The sequence below is a fragment of the Strix uralensis genome, chromosome 4 (assembly GCF_047716275.1).
Source record: "Strix uralensis isolate ZFMK-TIS-50842 chromosome 4, bStrUra1, whole genome shotgun sequence".
Taxonomy (NCBI): Eukaryota; Metazoa; Chordata; class Aves; order Strigiformes; family Strigidae; genus Strix; species Strix uralensis.
The window spans coordinates 25,592,206-25,612,426 of NC_133975.1; the positions used below are offsets into that span (position 1 = coordinate 25,592,206).

Sequence of the window (20,221 nt, forward strand, 5' to 3'; positions counted from 1 at the left end):
TCTTCCTGGCACTATGCATGTGTCATCTTTTAAGATTAACCTTAAAACATTTTCATAAACCACAACTAAACAAGAAGAGTAGAAATACCTCAAAGTAAAATGATACAAGACTTTATTTTGTTGTTTATTAAGCTTTATGGATGCTCACTGTCATCATCCCATGATGCGCGGAAACAAACTCTACAACGCAGAGTTATAAAGCAGGCGTGTTTACTCCGACGCTGGGGTGCAAGGGGATTTCTCCACAAAGCTTGCACACCCACAGCACATTTTACCAGAAACTTATAGAGTGTGGATATACATATTCATTGGATTACATAATACAAATATACATATGCATAAGTAAGGCTGCGTTAGTTCGAAAGGCTGGTGTCAGCAGTTTATATCTTTGTGCCTGCACATTGCCTCCTGGTGGTCATCTTCGGGGGTCTTTTGGAGGAAGGCTCACAGTCTTCTTCACCTTGTACTTTTCCTTGGAGCATGCGCAGATTCTCTTAGCCAATTTCTTTTTGCCAAACATAGTAGTTCTTGGTAAGTTTCCACAGAAAACTGCTCTGTTTTGATGAACACAGTAGTCCTTGGTAAGTTTCCACAGAATAGTCAAGGCAAGCAGGATTATTAAGCAATATTCAGAAATCATTGTAAGTTGCTATAAGTTGCTACAAGTAAATAAGTTGCAAAGCAGGTGATCATTTCCTTGTATCACCCAAAAGGAGGACACTCTTTTGTCTGTGTGATTCCTCTTCTATGTACGTCTGTTCTTCCCTCAACTAATGCTAGACTTCTAGCAAAATATTAGCAATACCATCTGTAGCACCAAGGTACACCATGATAAATGTATGTCCTCTACTGTCTAACATTTGCTTTTTAAAAAATGCAAAGGCTTTCAAATAGTATTTGCACATGCCTCCATTTTATTTAAAAGCTAATGATACAGTCATCCACAGTGATTCTAGTATTCTGATCACGTCAAAGTTCCTTTTTATTGTGTTTTGCTCTAGTAGCCAGAAGGATGATCCCTAATACAGGATTATTTACATAATGTCTGTTGCAGTGACAGATAAAATACAAGGAAAAAAAATCCATCTTTTCATTTTAAAGTACTGCCTTTTGTTATTTACCTATAGTACAGTGGAGAGAGAACAGCACAAACTGTACCAGAGAAGCAGAAAAGTACACAGACTAATTCCAGCACAAATTTAGTTGATTAAATGCAGTACATTAAAACCAGACATTTTAATGTTGACATTTTAGTATCATTAATGAAGGGCCCAGCTATTGATCTTTGCTTGGGCAACTGTCAATTGAATCCACTGGACTTAAATTCAGAAAAAATGTAGCCTAATGAATTTCAAGTAATAATTGCTATACAAGGTAATTGCAAAATTTGCATAGCAAAGCTCCTCTGAGAGAAATTTATGAGATTTCTACATCAATCTGAATGTGCAAAGGCTTGCAATTCAGCATGATGTGAATTATTAACCTCACCTGAATAAAGAAGGAAAATGATACTATATTTCGTTTAACCTCTGCAGCTTCACAATTCCAAAATTACAGGGCTCTATGAATAGATCAGAACAGTAAAAACTTAGAAATTTCCCTCAATTATCTCATTATGTGAAGCAACATAGCGCTCTCTATGAGGGGAGCTACTAGTTAGAATGATCACATAGAAAAAATAAATGCATGTAACAAAAATACTTCATCGTTTCATTAAAGTGAATGTTACTTAATTCTAGTTACTGAACACATTTGTTCCTTTCTCCTGACTCCTTGATATGGACCCTGAATTAAGCTACTGCGGGATATGAATAGGCAGCCAGGCAAACCCCTAATGGCTCTCTATTGGAGGAGCTTCTTAAAGGACTTGGGTGCTGTGGCTGGTCAGAGACTGAAACCTGGACTATACAAACTATCAGTTCCTACATGCTTTCATTTCTCCTAAGCAGTAGACAGACATTGACTTGTTCCTGTCCACCAGCTCTTTGTCACTACTCTGTTGTAGGATGCCAACTGCTTGCCATCAGAGCTAATGCTGTAGTTCATGTGAGCTCTTTCCTAATCTGCTCCAGGCAAAAATCAGCCACGTTAGTTTACACAGTGTGAACTGTGGTCTGAGCTAACTGAGGTGGGTTTGCCTGAAAGAGGTTAGGAGGTGTTCACATGCACTGCTCTGACATCTGTGCTCTGAGGCTACAGCATCTTGCATGGTGAGCTGCTTGAGTACCTTCTGCCAACATGACTGGATTCAGAAAAGAGGTCTGCAGCTTCACGCTTTTATAATCAGTGAAGCAGCCTTCATCATCATCAGTTATTGATTTTCAGGGTTTAGTTAGAGCTGGAAAAGTTTAAAACAGCTTCTCATTATGATGAGTGCTTTAAAAATAATGAATATTTAGATTGTTATTATTTACAAACAAGGTCATTTACATTTTTAGGATACTACTGTATTTGCATTAGCATTACTTCACTATGAGATCTTTCTTATTCAAATCAAAATGCTGATACTGTTGGCTCCTCTCCACATTAAGTACTCCTTTTCATTAACTCAGAATCTTTACTGAATACATTTAAATGAGGAAAGAAATAAAAAATCCTACTTTAAAGGAAGTGAGAGTTCTCACTGAATTCTGTGGACCAAGATTTGAATGCATAATTAAGCTGATGATCACAAATTTGAAAAATCTTGTCAAAAGAATGAGGAATGTCCTGCAACTCTATCTTCTACAAAGTTTTCCCCAATCCTTTTTTCATAAATATTTATGGACAGCAAACTATGGCAATATATTTAAAAAAACGTATTCAGAGCATCACAACCAATATTTTAATCCCAAATTTTGAAGGTGAAAAATCTCTTGTGCCACAGTTTAAGAACTGACTTCCACAAACCTTTGCCCGTATACCATCGAAGTACTAAAATTTCTATTTCTATTTGGTATTTGATCAAAACTGTTTTCACTTTCCCCACTGTTCATTCAGTGGACAGCTACCAGGGCAAAGACATTGAACATTTTTGCAACAAGGGAATATGAGACAGCAAAGCAGCTTGTGGTTCTGCGACACTGATCCTTGGTATTGCTGGTATAAGCCACATTTTTAATAATACCAGTATGAGCTGTACATAACATGATGTGAATTTTCATCAAGCAGAACATAAAATCTATTCCATTACTGTGGAGACTAAGAATAAAAACAAGAGGTAAAGAATCCAGAGATGCATCCTTATCTTGAGTCCAGAGAAAAGGATTTCCATATTCGCTTTTGCATGTGAGATTAATGCCAACCTGTGACTAATGGAAATCAGTAATACACGAGTCAATACTTTGCTAAGAAAGTATGTTGGGTATTTCTTAGTTTCTTCTTTTGAATGTCTTTGTGGTTTTATTGTCAGTTAATATTATTATCAGTTAATATTAAGAAAGACAGTGCATCTACTTGAAATTTTACCAAGTCATTGTAGTAGGATGCAGCTCAGTACAGTACCCTCAACAGTAATTCATTTTACCTGTATCTGTTTCCCTTCCTAGTAATTTCAAAGTCATTATACTGCTACCACACTGATTTTTATGAAATTCAGATTTTCAGAAGGGTTTTTGCATAACTAAAAACAAAAATTTAATCCCTACTTTCCTGCAAATACACAGGGCCTACTGGGAGAGAAGTACGGGAACATCCGAATACCGGGGGAAGTTGAGTCAGCAGAATTTGAAATGATCCTGGATGCTGCTGTAGAGGCCAAGCTAGAGACAAGGGTTTTAGAAGAGTGGTACTGCAGGGATGAAAATGCAGTTCCACCAGCATATTACCTCAGACCAAAATCTGAAATGCTGAAGAACTACCAGAATACAGTAAGTCATAGTCACCTCCTTACAAAATTCTTCTCTATCAGTTAAAGTGGTGGGCAGTCCTGAGAGCCAAGGACTTCCTGCTGTCTCTGAATTAGCTTCTGCAGCCCTATCCACACCTGAGCAACTGGTGCTGTGATGCTCCTTTCCCATACATGGTGAAGGGAGCAGCTGTGAAACACCAAGGAACTCAACGGGTCATGACGCCTGCATTGATGTGCTCTCTGATAACAGCTAGAGCAAGTCGATTGTACTCATTCACAACCTGTTTGGACTAGTGGGACAGTTGTACAGATTTCTCTTCCCTTCCCTGATGTTGGAATAGGGAGAGCTCAGGCTCTCCTGCCCTGGTATTGTGCTTTTGCTAGATTTCAGTGAACAGGATTTGCAGAGGAAATACACATTTTCCCTTCTATCCCCATACAAGAAAGCTTTTTAATAGTCAAACAAGTGCTTAGTGCTGTCCTGAGTCAGATCTCATACTTTTAACTTACTAACTGTATTCTAACAGATTTTTGAACTGTTAACTATAATTTTTAAAGCAGGCATTTGTCTTTAATTGATGACAATAAAAACTGTATATTACTCAGGGCTCAGTTCTACCATCATACACATCCTATGTACCTAAGGACAGATTTCAGTGTACAAAAAATGAAGTCCTTAACAGAGTATTCACTTCATTTTGAGTGCATACTGTATTATACAAGAAAATGAAATGAAACCATTATACTGCATTCACTCATCATATAGCAGAATATTTTCTCTGTTGCATGAAGAAACATTGAAAACATGAAAAACATAGACACAGAAGGAGTTTCAATAAGTTCAGGACAGTATATGGCTAATTCTAAAGTACTGATCACAAGGGAAAAAGCAAGTTTTGTAACTGATACACAGGAGTAAGTAAAAAGATGTTCATAACTTCAAGCTAACATAGAGTTACACCTCATAAAATTTAAGTAAGTAATAAAAGATACACAACTCTAAACATGTCAAGGAGTTGCTAGGAAGCTTACCCTGGAGGCTGTTCTTTTCCTATTACACCCTCCAGGAAAACTGGAGACCCCTTAAACACTTCACCTGCAGTAACACAGGAGTGACTACCAGCTGTCTTAGAGAAATCTCCATTGCGGCATCTGTGAGATACTATCAGAAGGGGTTAATGAATTTATGTTCGAGTCCCTCTCTGATGACAGTAAGGTTACTGTTACTATAGCAATGAATGAATGAAAGTAATGTCAGATATAATCCTGTATTTTTCAAATATAGTAGCTAATATGAGGTGCTTAATTACAAGTACCAGGAACCTCATTTTCAGTTTTGAGATCCAAGTTTAAATTATTATTATTACTTAACATGAAAGGAGCGATAATGTTAGCAGTATTACTGCTGCTTTATTAGCATTATTTCAGGTTTGGTTCTCAAAACCCTCTTTCTATAAAGGTGGTTTTGGTCTTACTCTTGAAAAATATTGCATTAGCAGCCTACAGTAGGAATGCAGAAAATACTCAAAGTAGCTAACTTTCATAATTCTAAAATGGAATACATTATGATTACCTGCAGTATAAAAAGTTGAGTTCTTATTTATTTACTTTTAGTGCCTGTGTTTCTCCATTATCATGTTATTTATGACCTTGAATATTAGACTTTTACTTTCTGAAGTGGTAGATGTGTGTATTACAGCTACTGTTTAACTATGGATATTTTTAAAAGATGGAATCTTCTTCAAACTCTATGAATGAGAACAAATGGCAAGATATATCAGAAGAGATTAAGAAGATTTTTAAGACTGCTGTGAAATTGCTGTATGAGAAAGGAAAAATGAAACACAGCCAAGCAAAGAGATATCTCTCCTCTGGTAAAGTTCAGACTAACTATTTCTGTATATTCATTTATTATCTTTTCTATCAACCTTTCCACAAACATGAAAATATATTTCTGTCAGCATTTCTCATATAATTGAAGAGAAAAAAAATGTTCGTTGTGCTTGCTTGAGACCAAAACCAATATGAAAGCACCCAGTGATTTTTCTGCACTTTTTCTGTTTTTTACAGAAAACAGATGTGGTCATTTAAGAGTCTGCAGGTTGGGGGTGGGGGCTGTTCTTGAACTGTTTATAAAGAAAAGATACAGAGACTCTGTGTTCTCTTTTCATCCTCAGCTATTGAAGATGAACTTGATTTTGCCTTGGGTAAACAAACACCAGCTTTCCTAAAGAAGTGTGTTTGCTACATTCGGAAAATTGCCAACATTGAGCGTTTCGTTAAAATTCCAGAGATGGGAAAATACATGGATGTGGTACATACAGCTGGGAAGTTTCTACGAGATCCCGAAGCCCATGAGAAACTGATCAAGCTCAGGGATGAATTCATTCCTACCATCGTCGCATCATCCAATCTCAGAGTGTACACATCTGTCACTCACTGTGACATGAAACTGGGCTACTCCCAAGAAGTGGAGAACCATTACATCGAAGGACTTGGTAAACAGTTCTATGAAGACATGATTGATATAATCCAAGCAACCGTGCAGCAGAATTTTGACACCGAGACAGACTTGCTGTACGATGAAGTTCTTCAACACTCATCGCTATGTAAAACATACTCCACTTTTTATGAATATAGATGTGAGGCATTAAACATAGTTCACAAGTACGTTCTACCTAGCAAAATAGGACACATTAACCCTCTTATCATATACGGAGGACCATGCACAGGGAAGACTCTTTTATTAGCTGAAGTGGCAAAGAAGGTAAATAAATACTTTACATAATATGGTGATGTTAGGAGCATTAGTGTGTAAAGGCCAACTTAGTTTTCATTCTTCCTTTTGTCAACAGATCTGATATCAGCCCTCAATATATAAAATAAAAATAATAAAAAGTATAGTCTGCATATTATTGTACACATATTCAGAAAAATACTTACCTTTCATTAATAACATGTCTCTATCATGTGCTTAGCCAAAACAAAAATACTTTATCAGAGCTCTTAAAAACCTAATAGGAATCAATATGTTTTTGAATTAACAACATGTATTTCAGAATTATCTCATTCCCTCTTTTTTTACTGAGGTCCTATGAATCTGGAACCATCTAAGCATCATACGCTATTTTTAGTCTTATACACAAATACAACATGTCTTTACAAGTCATGCCATCTTATGGTCTCATCAGAAATTATTCCAGAATTAGTCTGATACACTTGCTACAAATCTACCTGTAATAACCTGCAAAAATACCTGTACTCATTTATCTGACATATGCTGTTTAAGTCATTGAGCTGAGTACTACAGGGAGATGAATGAAACACTGTGCAAGGCAGCACCAGATGCAGAAAAAGACCAAGCTGGCATCTTTAAGCCTAATTCTCCAGCTGGGAGTCACAACTTTTGAGTTCCCTGCAGGGTGCTCAGAGAATTTAGCACAGTGGGCTGCAAAACAGTCCCATCAGCCAAAAGGAAATGGAGAAGGGAACAATAATGTTTAAAATCCCGTATCTTTCCCAAATGTGACTTCCTGTAGATTCACGTTAGTTGCATATATGAAATTGGGATTTGCAACTCAAGATCTCATTTCAGATCTGAGTACATGAGTTAACCTAGAGACTCTGGTTATGCTTTTCTTTTAAAATATTCTGTAATAACTTAAAGTGGGGTGAAAAGACTTAGGAAGTAAGAGAACTGAGTGTGTTAGCCTGCACAGACTGAGAGGATTTAAAGCCACATTCCTCACTTGCTTAGAGTATACTAACCAAAAAAAACAGCAAGAGGTACTTTGCCCCTTGAAGCAGTGTGTAAGAGCAAAAGTCACAGGCACACCAAGAAAGAGTGTACTTCTGTGGTCCAGGAATTAAGGTAACCTACTAGTAAAGGGCAATCTGTTCTCTGATCCTCCAAAACCATCAGGGCGTGTATTTATATTCAGCTGGGAATCAAAGTTAAACAAGTTGAGGTGGCAAGCTGGTTGCCTGGCCAAGGATGACATTGCTTAGTGTCTACGGAATTCTATTAATAAGAGAATCTACCTGCTGAATTTCAATAGATTCATAGATTTTGCAAAGAGTACCCTGGGATTTATGGGCTACATTGTACTCATGTCCCCTTAGACATAAGCCTTTTTGTGGATCTGGGTCTTAGTGTTTTGGGATATTATCTGTGCTAAACAAAGATGACATACAATATGAAATTAATTCAGTGTGCATAAATCAAACCAGCCTTGAACTCTGCCAGTGAAAGCATTTCTGTTCGACCAGTAACATTTTAAAATGTTTGTTTATATATAGGCAATCACTATTTATAAACTGTTACTGTGCTTCATTTAGATATTAACTAAATTATGTTCTATACTCTAGTCCTATTCCTGGTTGCAAGAAGAGATGGGACCAGATTCTGACCCTGTGGTAGTTATAAGATTTTTGGGATCCACCGACACAAGTACGGATCTGAAGAATATACTTCAAAGCATTTGCGAACAATTAGCAGTCAACTATCGCTGCCTTGTACAAAGTTACCCAAAAAAGATTCATGACCTTCGGGACTTGTTCATCAATCTTTTGAATGAGTCTTCATTCCACAGGCCACTGGTGATAATATTCGATGCCCTAGAACAGCTAACAGATAGTGACGATGCTAGGAAGCTCTGGTGGCTTCCCATTCACCTTCCCCGTTCAGTACGGATAATTTTGTCAACACTGCCAAACAAGCATGGGATCCTGCAAAAACTGAGGTGCCTTATTCATGAAGAAGATAACTACATTGAATTGACTGCAAGGGACAGAAAGATGTGTAGCCAAGTACTGAAACATCAGCTGCTGCGAGTTAAAAGAAAAGTAACATCAGGGCAACAAATCTACGTCAATGAAGCATTCTCCAAGTGCACACTGCCTATGTTTGTGAACTTAACCTTCAGAGAAGTCAGGAACTGGAGATCTCACAAAGATGTGGATGAGTCCTCCCTCTGTGTCACTGTCCATGAAAGCATAGAGCAGTTGTTTTGGTCACTGGAAAACAAGTGTGGATCAAGACTATTGTCAAGAGCACTTGGCTACATCACTATGTCCAAATCTGGCCTGAGTGAAATGGAACTGGAAGATATTTTAGCCCTTGACAATAGTGTTATGTACGAACTGAGTGAGAGTGTCAGAGAAAGTAACCCACTGAGAATTCCATATATATACATTGCAAGGCTTAAGGAGGGCTTGCAGGGGTACTTGATAGAGCGACAGGTTAAAAATGTAACGCTTCTTCTTTGGGCAAATAGGCACTTGCAGCTAATTGCCCAGAAATTGTACCTGCACAAAGAAGAAGATTTACGTGAAATGCACACAGTCATGGCAGAGTATTTCCTTGGTGTTTGGTCAGGTGGACGAAGAAAACCTTTTTACAGCAATGACCAATATCTGAGTGGTTGTCCTGACCATGACAGTAGAGGCCTGACTGAGGACGAAAAGCGCTGCATGGATCAGACTGCTTTTGACAGGCAGGCACCTGAGCAGCCATGGGTCTTCCAGTGTAATCCATTAGAGCCTGATATCTTTTTTATCAATCACAGAAAAATGACGGAGCTTATTCATCACTTGACAAGATGTGGAAGAACAGATGATCTTCTGTATGGAGTCATTATGAACTTCAGCTGGTTGTACACTATGATTAGAATAGGGCAATTTGATAAAGCACTTTCCGACATAGAACTGGCTTACACCTACTCACAAGAAAAAGAGCTGAAATTTCTGGCCAGTACCCTCCGCAGTATAAAGTTCAAAGTAGTAAAATACCCAGGTTCACTCTCTGCTGAATTGCAGCAGAGGCTTCTCCCAGTAGTAAGTTCATTGCCCAAACTCAGACATCTCCTCTTAGAATGTGACAAGGATGGACCCAAGTACTGCTCTATCGTCCCTTTGCATTCCTCCATGGATGTGACTTACAGCCCCGAGCGCCTGCCGCTGTCATCCAGCTGCATGCACGTCACTGAGATTTTGCCTACTTTTAATCCCAGCACAATTATTGCTGCTTTAGAAAATGGCTCCATCAGTACTTGGGATGTAGAGACCCGCCAGTTACTAAGGCAGATCACAACAGCTCCATCTGTTATTTTAGGGATGAAGCTTACTAGTGATGAAAAGTATCTTGTAGTGGCTACAACAAAAAACACTCTTTTGATATATGATAACATAAATTCCTGTCTTCTGTCTGAGGTGGAAATTAAGGGGTCAAAACATTGTGGAATTGGGGGGGGGTCCAGTTTTATAAATGGATTTACATTATCAGTGAACCATGCACTTGCTTGGCTGGAGGCCAGCAAAGATGTTACTGTTATAGATCTGCTTTATGGTTGGCCTCTCTATCACTTCCACTGCTGGTACGAAGTGACCTGTGTGCAGTGTTCTCCAGATGGAGTTTATGCATTCTGCGGACAGTATTTGAACACCGCAACCATTTTTCACTTGGGCAGTGGAGAGAAGCTGGCCACCGTGACCTCTGAATTTTCTGGTGGATTTGTGAAATTCCTTCTCATTCTGGACACAGCCCAAGAAATGGTGATGGTGGACAACGAGGGTAGCCTCTCTGTTTGGAATACAGAGGAAATCACAAATCCCCAACTAACGGATGACTTTGACTGCAGGAGAGAAGACAGTGAAGTTGTCAGCATAGAGCTTTCTGAAGACCAAAGTGCAATTCTAATTTGTAAGGCACTCAGCATTGAACTTCTTGACACTCATGTGTGGAAGGTGGCTGAAAAGTTTAGAGCTAAACACAACGAGCGCTTTATATCTGCCGTGTTGTCCAAAAATGGCAACTGTATAATTGCTTCAATGGAAAATACCTCAGCCATTTTTGTTTGGAGAAGAGATACAGGACAGTGTATGGCAAGCTTACAGGAAATCTCAGGAACTATAGTCAGGCTAATTAAATCAAATCATCATAACATGCTGCTATCCTTGTCCACCAGTGGTGTCCTTTCTATTTGGGATATAGACATCATAACTGCTATGTCCAATATTGACAAATCTGGCAAGCCTATCCAAAGACTGGTGTTGCCAGCCAGAGGTGAATTAATATACACATTGGATGGATCAGATTCTGTCCATAAGTGGAACTTCAGCACTGGATTTATTGAAGCCGTGTTCAAGCACGAAGGTATTGTTGAAAACTGTGTGCTGACCTCTTCTGGAGAGATAATGGTTACATCAGATGATAAATGCAGCCAGTACGTATGGCACACTGTCAGTGGTGAAAATATCTTTCGCATTAATGGACAAAAAATCTCAGAGCTAATGATTACCCATAATGATCAATTTGTAGTCTCTCTCTGCGAGCAGAATGCATCCAGAGTTTGGCGACTGGCTACAGGACATAGGGTTTGCAATATTTTAGTTGCCTTACAGAATGCATTTATAACGACTGCAAATACATTCGTAGTCGGAATGGCGAAGAATAAAGTGTTGGCAGTGAGTCTCTGGACCGGCAGTATAACCAAGAAGTTTTGCTGTGATGATGGTGCAAGCATTGTGGATATTAAGCTGATACCAGACTGCCCAGATATTATAGTATTTATAACATCTACTGAAACTGTGAACATATGGAGCCTAACAGAGGAAGTCATCTGCAGACGTGTACAATTGCCTACCAATTTCTTAAAAAATTTGGAAGACTTTGAAATATCCCCAAATGGGAAGCTAGGAATTATAACCCGTGGTGATGAGAACATCAATGTGCTTGATTTATACAGTGGAAAACTTCGTGTGGTTCACGCTCCAGGTATCATCTGGCGGCAGAGGCTGTCTCGGGATGGCCGCTATCTTGTGTACATCTGTTTTCGCAGCGAAGAAGATGATGACAATGGTGCGGTCTCTAGTTTAATAGTAATGAGGCTAGCAGATGGCAAAAACATCGGTGCCTGTTCTCTTTATAAAACTCCCACTTTTCTTGCACTCTCTCAGAGACATTTAAATATTATTATTGGATTTGATGATGGAAGTATAGGTACTTACACTGTAGTGGATCGAGTTGACGCTGCACTGAAAATCAAAATTGCTACTTCAAACAGCCGTCAGATTTTCAACAACACAACACAAGTGATTAGGCCAAAATGTCACAATTATAGCTTCAAAGTGACTGCAGATTGTATTTGGAGGGAATCAACTGAGGTATTTGCAAGGGATAGCCCCATTACAGTTACAGAGCCTGAGGTGAGTGAAGCAACACCTACCAAAAAACACAACTATTGCTATGAGAAAGTGTGCTCAGCCATAGATTGCAGAGGACACAGTTTTGCTGCTGACAACTGAGTAACCGTCTGGACTAGCTTATCTGGATAATTGTATACATGCATAGATTTGTCTTCTGAATTCACATAAAAATTGGTGCATTTCTGGGAAGACAGACAGAAACAGCAGAGGGCAGACCAGCTGTTTTTTCCTCAACAAATATTCTTACATTTATGTAAACAAAAAAAGTAAACATAAAGCAAATGGGCTGCAGGGTTTTTTAAATTTCGGAATACAAGGTTCAGTCCAGGATTTCACCAGGGCCTTGATTAAAAATTTCTAGCAATATTATCAAAATTGTTACACTATTACAGAAGTTGGGTGATCTTATCTGGGATTGACAAACTCTTTTAACTGAAACTAAAGTTCCACATGATCGGTGAGAAGAGTCAGACCACTATTTTATATACCAGGTCACCTAGATGGGTCTATAGCTAACAGCCAACTTTATACCCACTTGCAAAAATGTGTTTTTCTGCTTGATGGTGCAATGACAAGATGTCACCTGCCAACCTGGAACACTTGATACATTCCATCATCATTTTAAAAATACCTACTTTTTTTTTTTTTAATTGGGATTAATCTTTGGAAAGGAGCCAGTCAGCTGAAAACGTGTCAACATGTGAGCTAAGTATTTGTTCACCTCAAAGTATGGACTGAAAGATTTTTTTTTTTAATTGCATGCAGGGATTTCAGGTTTCTGTATTGTGATAAAAATTATAAAAACCTAGGTCATAAAAGAAATATAGGGTTTGGGGTTTTATTTTTAGTTTGAGGAATTTTTTCGTTTTCACAGTGTGTAATTAGTACAGGTTGTAATGAAAACTTTTTCAAAGAGAAGGGGTGTTACAGATGAACAGTTAAACACATTAATTTCTTTATGTTAAAAGGTTGCTATCCATTTTGTTGTACGAAAGTCTAAAGTATCTCCTATGTCCCCAAAGTAATCTTAATAGAAAAATTTCAGACATGTCATGTATTAATCTTGATAACATTTGCCTTACTATCATTTCTGTTCTTTCCCATGATAAATACAGAGCAGATGACCAAACACTCTGGGACTGCTTGTATATGTGCTGAAATACTCCACTAAATGTAAAGGTTGTCTAAAGGTTCTTTACTGTTCCAATTTTAATGAGTTTTTCTTACTTCCACATACTTACAAGCTTCACTTTTCTGCTTTAGAACTGTTCTGAGCCTTTTTTACAGTTTTACCAGTTTCAAGGCAGAAATTGTGAAATAATTACAAATGCTTTAAAAAAATTACATTTTGCCCAAGTAAAAGAAATATACTGGACATTTGAAAGGATAAGAAGATTTTTTCCTCCTTACATATCTTAAAGTTGGCACACCTGTGGAAACTTTTTCAAATTATTTAAACAAAACAATTTTATTTTTAAAATCAGAACTCCATGCCACAAATTTCCAAGAAATGAATGCTAAGCTAGAACTTAATGTAGTGTGTGAATGTTCAGTGTACAAGCCAATATAGTATATTAAGTGACTTGAATGATTTTTCCTAACTTGTTTGCAACTAATAGATCATATTGAATGTTTTTATGTAAACTTTGTATTGTTGGGAAAACCTACCCAATCAGAGATTTATATTTTCATAAATGTCAAATTTAGTTAAATTTTGTTACAGAGTTGTTAAATTAGAAATCTATTGCAGTCTTCAAACAATATACAGTCTTGTGTATGCATTGTTTGTACTAATAAACTAAGGAAACAGACTTGTGTGCGTCCCTTAATTTTAGGGAAATTTCAGTCTGGCAGAGGGACACAAGGCAGCTCCCATTAGCCTGTATTTAAATAATTTTTAAGGGCTGTATTCGTAAGGAAAAATTCAGTATTTTTCCCACTTCAGTTAATTAAATTCAAAAACCAATGAAATTCACCCAAAAGTTGCATGCTTAGATGCTGCTTATGACTAGATTGCATACTGCCAGTGTGCAAGTCAACAGACACGAAGGCTAGTGTAACCTACCCAGTAGAAAGCTCAGAAAAGAGGGAAGCACCTGAAATCCCACTCCCCTTCAGACCTTTTGAGCTACAGGAAGGGCCTGTGTGATCCATGCTTCCTGTCCTGAAGGTAAGCAACTTCCACCTTCTTTCAAACACTGGGCATGACTTATGCATTTCAGCCTTCAAATCCTTTTGCACAACTTGCATGATGTTGGAAAGTTAGTTCATTATCTTGGAAGAGTAACAATATATCTCCTATCTGCCAGGAGAGTGGCCGACTTGAGCTAGTAAAGAGTGTAACATAGAAACAAAGCAAAACACAAAACCAGAAAAAAGTGCTTCCTGGTCCCAGCTTAGCTGAGTGGCTTATCAACAGAGTACCCAGATTTGCTCCTCTTGTTTTCTGGCTCAATTAATTTCGTGGTCTTCTGCACAGTGGAATGGCTTCTTGGGGCAGGAGATAGTCCCCGGCAAAATAGAGCATCAGCCTAAAAGTGAGAGCAGTCTTCCCTTCATCTTGGGCCAAAGAGAGAATTGATTTTAGGCCTTATATAGTTAGGCCTTGTATAGTTTGGGAGTGTTGATCTGCTCAAGGGTAGGGAGGCTCTGCAGAGAGACCTGGACAGGCTGGAGCGATGGGCTAAGGACAACTGTAGGAGTTTCAATAAGGCCAAATGCTGGGTTCTGCACTTCGGCCACAACAACCCCCAGCAGCGCTACAGGCTTGGGGAGGAGTGGCTGGAGAGCTGCCAGTCAGAGAGGGACCTGGGGGTGTTGATTGACAGCTGGCTGAACATGAGCCAGCAGTGTGCCCAGGTGGCCAAGAAGGCCAATGGCATCCTGGCTTGTATTAGAAATAGTGTGGCCAGCAGGGACAGGGAAGTGATCTTACCCCTGTACTCGGCACTGGTGAGGCTGCACCTCGATTACTGTGTTCAGTTTTGGGCCCCTCACTGCAAAAAGGACATTGAATTACTCGAGCGTGTCCAGAGAAGGGCAACGAAGCTGGTGCAGGGTCTGGAGCACATGTCGTACGAGGAGCGGCTGAGGGAACTGGGGTTTTTTAGTCTGGAGAAGAGGAGGCTGAGGGGAGACCTCATCGCCCTCTACAGCTACCTGAAAGGAGGTTGCAGAGAGCTGGGGATGAGCCTCTTTAACCAAGTAACAAGTAATAGGACAAGAGGTAATGGCCTCAAGTCGCGCCAGGGAAGGTTTAGACTGGATATTAGGAAGCATTTCTTTACAGAACAGGTTGTCAGGCGTTGGAATGGGCTGCCCAGGGAGGTGGTGGAGTCCCCATCCCTGGAGGTGTTTTAAGAGTTGGGTTGACATAGTGCTGAGGGATATGGTGTAGTTGAGAACGGTCAGTGTTAGGTTAACGGTTGGACTAGGTGATCTTCAAGGTCTTTTCCAACCTAGATGATTCTGTGGTCAAAGCAATAGGCTGACACATGAAAGCAGTGATGCTGTATATAAAAAGGCAGGAGTGTTCTCATTCTGCTTTGAACCTTAGTCTAAGTTCTAACCAAGGATAACACTACTATTTTTCTGAACTGTAAAAAAATGAGAAAGACTAACATGAACATGACTCCTAATCCACTTAAACCCTTCAGCCAAGTATTGGGTTCCTAATCTCATTGAAGGATGCTGTTTTAAATCCTGTCCCTCCTCACAGTTTATCTATGTCTTAATAGATAAGATAGGTAAGATAATAGATAATATCTATGTCTTAATAAACTCATTCAGCTTTCCAGCTTTCTGAATCTATTTCTCAGGGGTCAGACTCCTCACACGCTGAGCCTAAGCAGCAGACACAGGTTTCTGAATGGCAGTAAGCCACTCAGTGTCCAAATACTTGCTACTGCAAGAGGGAGTTCTCCAGAGCCCCTCACACATCTGTCCCCAAGTATGTCTATGCAGTGGTACAGGGACAAAGTAGTTTAATAATGAGCCATCCAAATGCCAAGTGCTGTTCTATCCCTACATAGGAATAGAGCAATTTACCTTCTTTTAAGAAGCACTATATGCATATCTAGAATAAAGCTTTCATTTATTCTTTATCTAAAGTGCATCAATAAACAGGTTCAAATGGGGTCCATATTTTCTGACCCAGAAGATTCTAGGAATAGGCTGTAGCTGCGAGAAAGTTTTAGAGGGGAATTAGCCGGAAATTCTTTGGCAGACAAAGGTAAGCCGGAGGTCAGCTAGAAAAAATATTTTTATCAGTCATTTCCTTTGCACCACAGCTGGGGAATGCATGGCCCATAACTTCATTTCATATGGCCTGTGGCCATTTGACTTTTTTCACATTATTATCAGATAACATCAAAATGTGAGTTAGCATGTAGCCTGGAAAAGGCTTCGGGTTTCAGTGGTTCCCCCACGCTGATTTCTCCATGCTGCATACTCAAGCTCTGTGCAGAAACGTTTGGAAACAGAACTTTTAGCCATCTAGGAAAGGGAATAAAGCAAAAATCTATCACTAAAATGGCATTCATATGCAGGGGGGAACTATTTCAGCCCCAGATCAGCTTAAAATCCCGCAATTTTGCCCTTTATCAAAATCTTACATGTGTCTGTACAACACATCATAAAATGGGTCCTTTGGGTCACTACTATTAGGCTATTAGCAACAATTTGCATTGGTTTATTTTGTTAAGGATTAAAAAATACCTGTTTTAACATAAATATCAAGACCACAAAAGGACAGAATTCTGAAATCTATATTTATTCTAATTTATAAAACCAAAGACATCTTACTTTTTCACACTATTTTTTATGTAACCATAAAATTGATTATGTAATCATCCAAATGTGGACGAGGGCCTTTGAATAGTTTTGGTTATCAAGGATTTGTTATTAAGAATCATTATCAAGCATTTATGCTACAGATAGGACCTACTTCAAAGTTCTTGTACCCTGTTATGGACGTTACTTGATATCTCTTCCTGGAACACCACCTCACTGCAGGGAGAGTAACAAGCTACATTTTTTCCCATGGTTCACATTTCCAGCCTGGTCACTAAACGCCCTTCCTTGAATTCTGGAGGTAGCCTCCTGACTTACATGACATGAAGGGATGCTCTCAGTGTGGGTCTAAATCATAGTCTCAATTCTCAATTTCAACAGGGAGGACAAAGGCTGAAGGAATAGTCATCCTAATCCTTCCTGTGGCAAGATGAGGCATTTTATCATGTGCTTTTCCAGAAGAAGCAGTTTGCACTACCATCCTTTTGTGAAAAAGGGACTTTCTCTGTCAATGACCAGCTACGCAGTGCTAAATTAACTTGAAAACACAGGCCAATAACCAGAAGAGTGTGAGGAAACATTCTCCCAACATGTCCAGTCCAGCAGAATGTGCTCTTAAAATCACAAATGGTTCCCAAAGTGACTGTTAAAATCTGCCCCCAGCAAGCTCTTCTCCCTGCTTCCACTGCCCTGTCATCCCAGGGCCATACCGCTCCTGCTTACCAGGGTGGGTGATGCTCCCATCCCAACTGCAAAGCCCCTGACGTGTTCCCAGCCATGGTACGCTCTTCACCTGCAGCCCCTGCCCTTTTGGCAGCACACTGGTCCCCTCTCCAGACTCAGCAGGGAATATACAAAAGCAGATGTAAGGCATATTCACATGTTCCCACTGTCACAGCTTTCACCACACAATACTGCCACACCAGCACAGATCTTACTTTTATGTAGCGTATAACAGAAATAAAATCATCTTCCCGCTTTCATGCCATGGCTCTGATTCCACATGCATTTCAGTGCATGTGAGAAAGCTTCTAGACTAAAATAGATCTATGCAGCACATTTAAAGTGAAATACACACTTGCAAGATGAGAGATGAAGGAAAAATCCAGACATGCTGTAGCACAGATGAAAACAGAACATCCCAAAAACAATAGGATAGTTTGCTGCCATTTGTCTCCATTATTCCATTGCCTGTTAATAAATTGCCTGGCACTTCCCGCTGTAATATCATGGTGACAATAGTATCTGAAGTTACAAAGCTAACCTTTTGGGCTATTTTTCAAGGCAGACTTCTATCTCGGCAGGAATGTTCTCCAGAAAACCTCAGCCAAAACAGTCAACTAAGGTACAAGAATGAGGTTAGAAGAAACAGAGGATTTCTGCAGGCTGTATGTCTCAACTACTTTTCCTTTGAAAAAAATGTTGTCACACCCATGTTATCGAACAAGAACTATGGATTGGTGAGACAAGTGATCATTTCCTGCAGGACACATCTGTGAAAACCTGACTGAACGATCAGCGTGAAAAGATCCCAGAGGTTTCAGGAACAGTACTATAGGACCACAGCACGCTTGGTTGGGACTGCAGGGGATGGGGCAGGACTTCTCTACTACTGCAAAAATGCTGGGCACGGGTTTGAGAAATCACAAGAATGAATAGTCTGTGGGACGCCAAACATACAGTAGCCCTGAAAAGGGTCTGATGAGGAGGCTGAGTATCAGGAGAAAGGGGGAGGCAGACTCTCTGAGGTTGCTTCCAGTAGCCTCCTGGCTTACAGCACAGCTTTTGAACTGGTACATTTCCCAACCTATTAGCCCAGCTCATTAGCCCAACCACCATGAAAGAAATGGCAGAATGGGGGTTGGCTCCAGCTTGGCAGGGCTGTAAACTGGGTGTGCAGCAGCCCACGCTGTGCATGGGTCTGTGCACACCATCACTCTCTGTGCTGCAGAGGTAGCCCTGGAACTGTTTGCAACTCCCACCTTCCCCACCTCCTCTAACAACTTGGGGATATGTCAGCCTGACAGTTCTTTACTTACTGACCAGAGAGCCTTTGGGAGAGTTTAGTGCAGGTTTTGTAGTAAGATATTTCCTGGATTTCAAAGTCCATTTTCAACTACCACTAAAAGCTTGCAGGAAAAAACAAAAGATCTGCCAAAGAGCTGTTGCAGAGCTTTGCAGTTTGCTAGCTCACAGACTGTAAATGATATTTGGCCTTCACATTATGACATAGCTCTCTGCTTAAATTAAGCATATCCAAAGCAGCTTTTAGTAATTTCTTTGCTGGCATCTGCTGTTTCAGCCTCGGGCTTGTGGCTCCGCAGAGGGAGGCCGGGGCTAGGCGGCGCAGTTGAGTCTCCGCTCGCCGGCACCGGCAGCCCCTGCTCTCCTCAGCCCACTGCTGAAATGAGTTTGACAGTCTCATCTTAAACTCACTGCAGTGCATACGAGGGGAAACACAAGAGGGCAAACCCTGCCCGCTGCTGAAGTAGGATTTCAGGAGGATACTTTGCATGCGAAAAGCAAGCAGGACTCCAGCATGCCCCTTATACACAGGGAAGGCAAGGGTGCAACACCTGCCAGGCAGGGAGGACCCTAAATCCAGCATTATTTAGGGTGAGAAGAGCACACCTACTCGTACAGCAGCTGAACCTCATGTAACTGCTTCCATGAGCCTTAACACCACAAAGAAAGGATTCAGTAGAGCATTTCCAAAGTACTATTGAGTAGGCTCTGTTTGTCCTGCTTTGGACCCCCGCCCTGCCCCCGGCTGTGACACATGCAGTTAGATGAGGCAATGTTAGTGCCAGTTCTTTCCTGGAGAGTTTTGGTTGTTTTTTTTTTTTTTACAGTTTCCAGGTACACCAATACACATTAAAGATTACAGCTAGGAAACACCTGACCCCAGCTGCTTGCAGGTATTGCCTATGTCAAATCTCTCCTCCTGCACAGGGAACGCTCTCCTAATTGGATTGCAGCAGCAGCACATCTTTCATATCACTCTTTGAAACCCCACACCCAAACCAAAACGATTCCAGGAAAGTCAGCAACTTTCACAGGTAAACCTGATGCGATGCCTGCAAATAAACCTTAGAGCAAAGCTCCTCCATTGAGCATCACCCAAAACAGTGGGGATTAAATGTCATTGCTAGGCAAAACTACCTGCTGTAACAGAGGAACTTTCTGTCAAATCCCTCCAGAGCACCTTTGTGACATGAGGAGATTTAATTTTAGAATATGAAAATTACATCAATCATACACTGACGGGGTTGGACTTTGTTGTGGTCATTGTAAGTGACTGTCCCAGAGGAAAAGGAATTATTTGGCACGTGTTCTTCCTCTTCTCCTTTTTCTAACCCTGACCAGAAAACAGTGAGCTCTATCAGGCTTTTATCC

General features: G+C 40.1%; 1 protein-coding gene across 1 annotated transcript in view; it reads left to right on the forward strand.

Annotated features, from left to right (window-relative positions):
• The window catches only part of NWD2 (NACHT and WD repeat domain containing 2), a 58,763-nt gene extending 44,920 nt beyond the window's left edge, over window positions 1-13,843 (forward strand). Inside the window, exons 4-7 of the mRNA XM_074865960.1 lie at window positions 3,645-3,848; window positions 5,559-5,703; window positions 6,007-6,596; window positions 8,198-13,843. Of these exons, the coding sequence (XP_074722061.1) occupies window positions 3,645-3,848; window positions 5,559-5,703; window positions 6,007-6,596; window positions 8,198-12,133 (4,875 nt within the window). The 3' untranslated portion in view covers window positions 12,134-13,843. The remainder of the gene's footprint in view (window positions 1-3,644; window positions 3,849-5,558; window positions 5,704-6,006; window positions 6,597-8,197) is intronic.
• The last annotated feature ends 6,378 nt before the right edge of the window (window positions 13,844-20,221 follow it).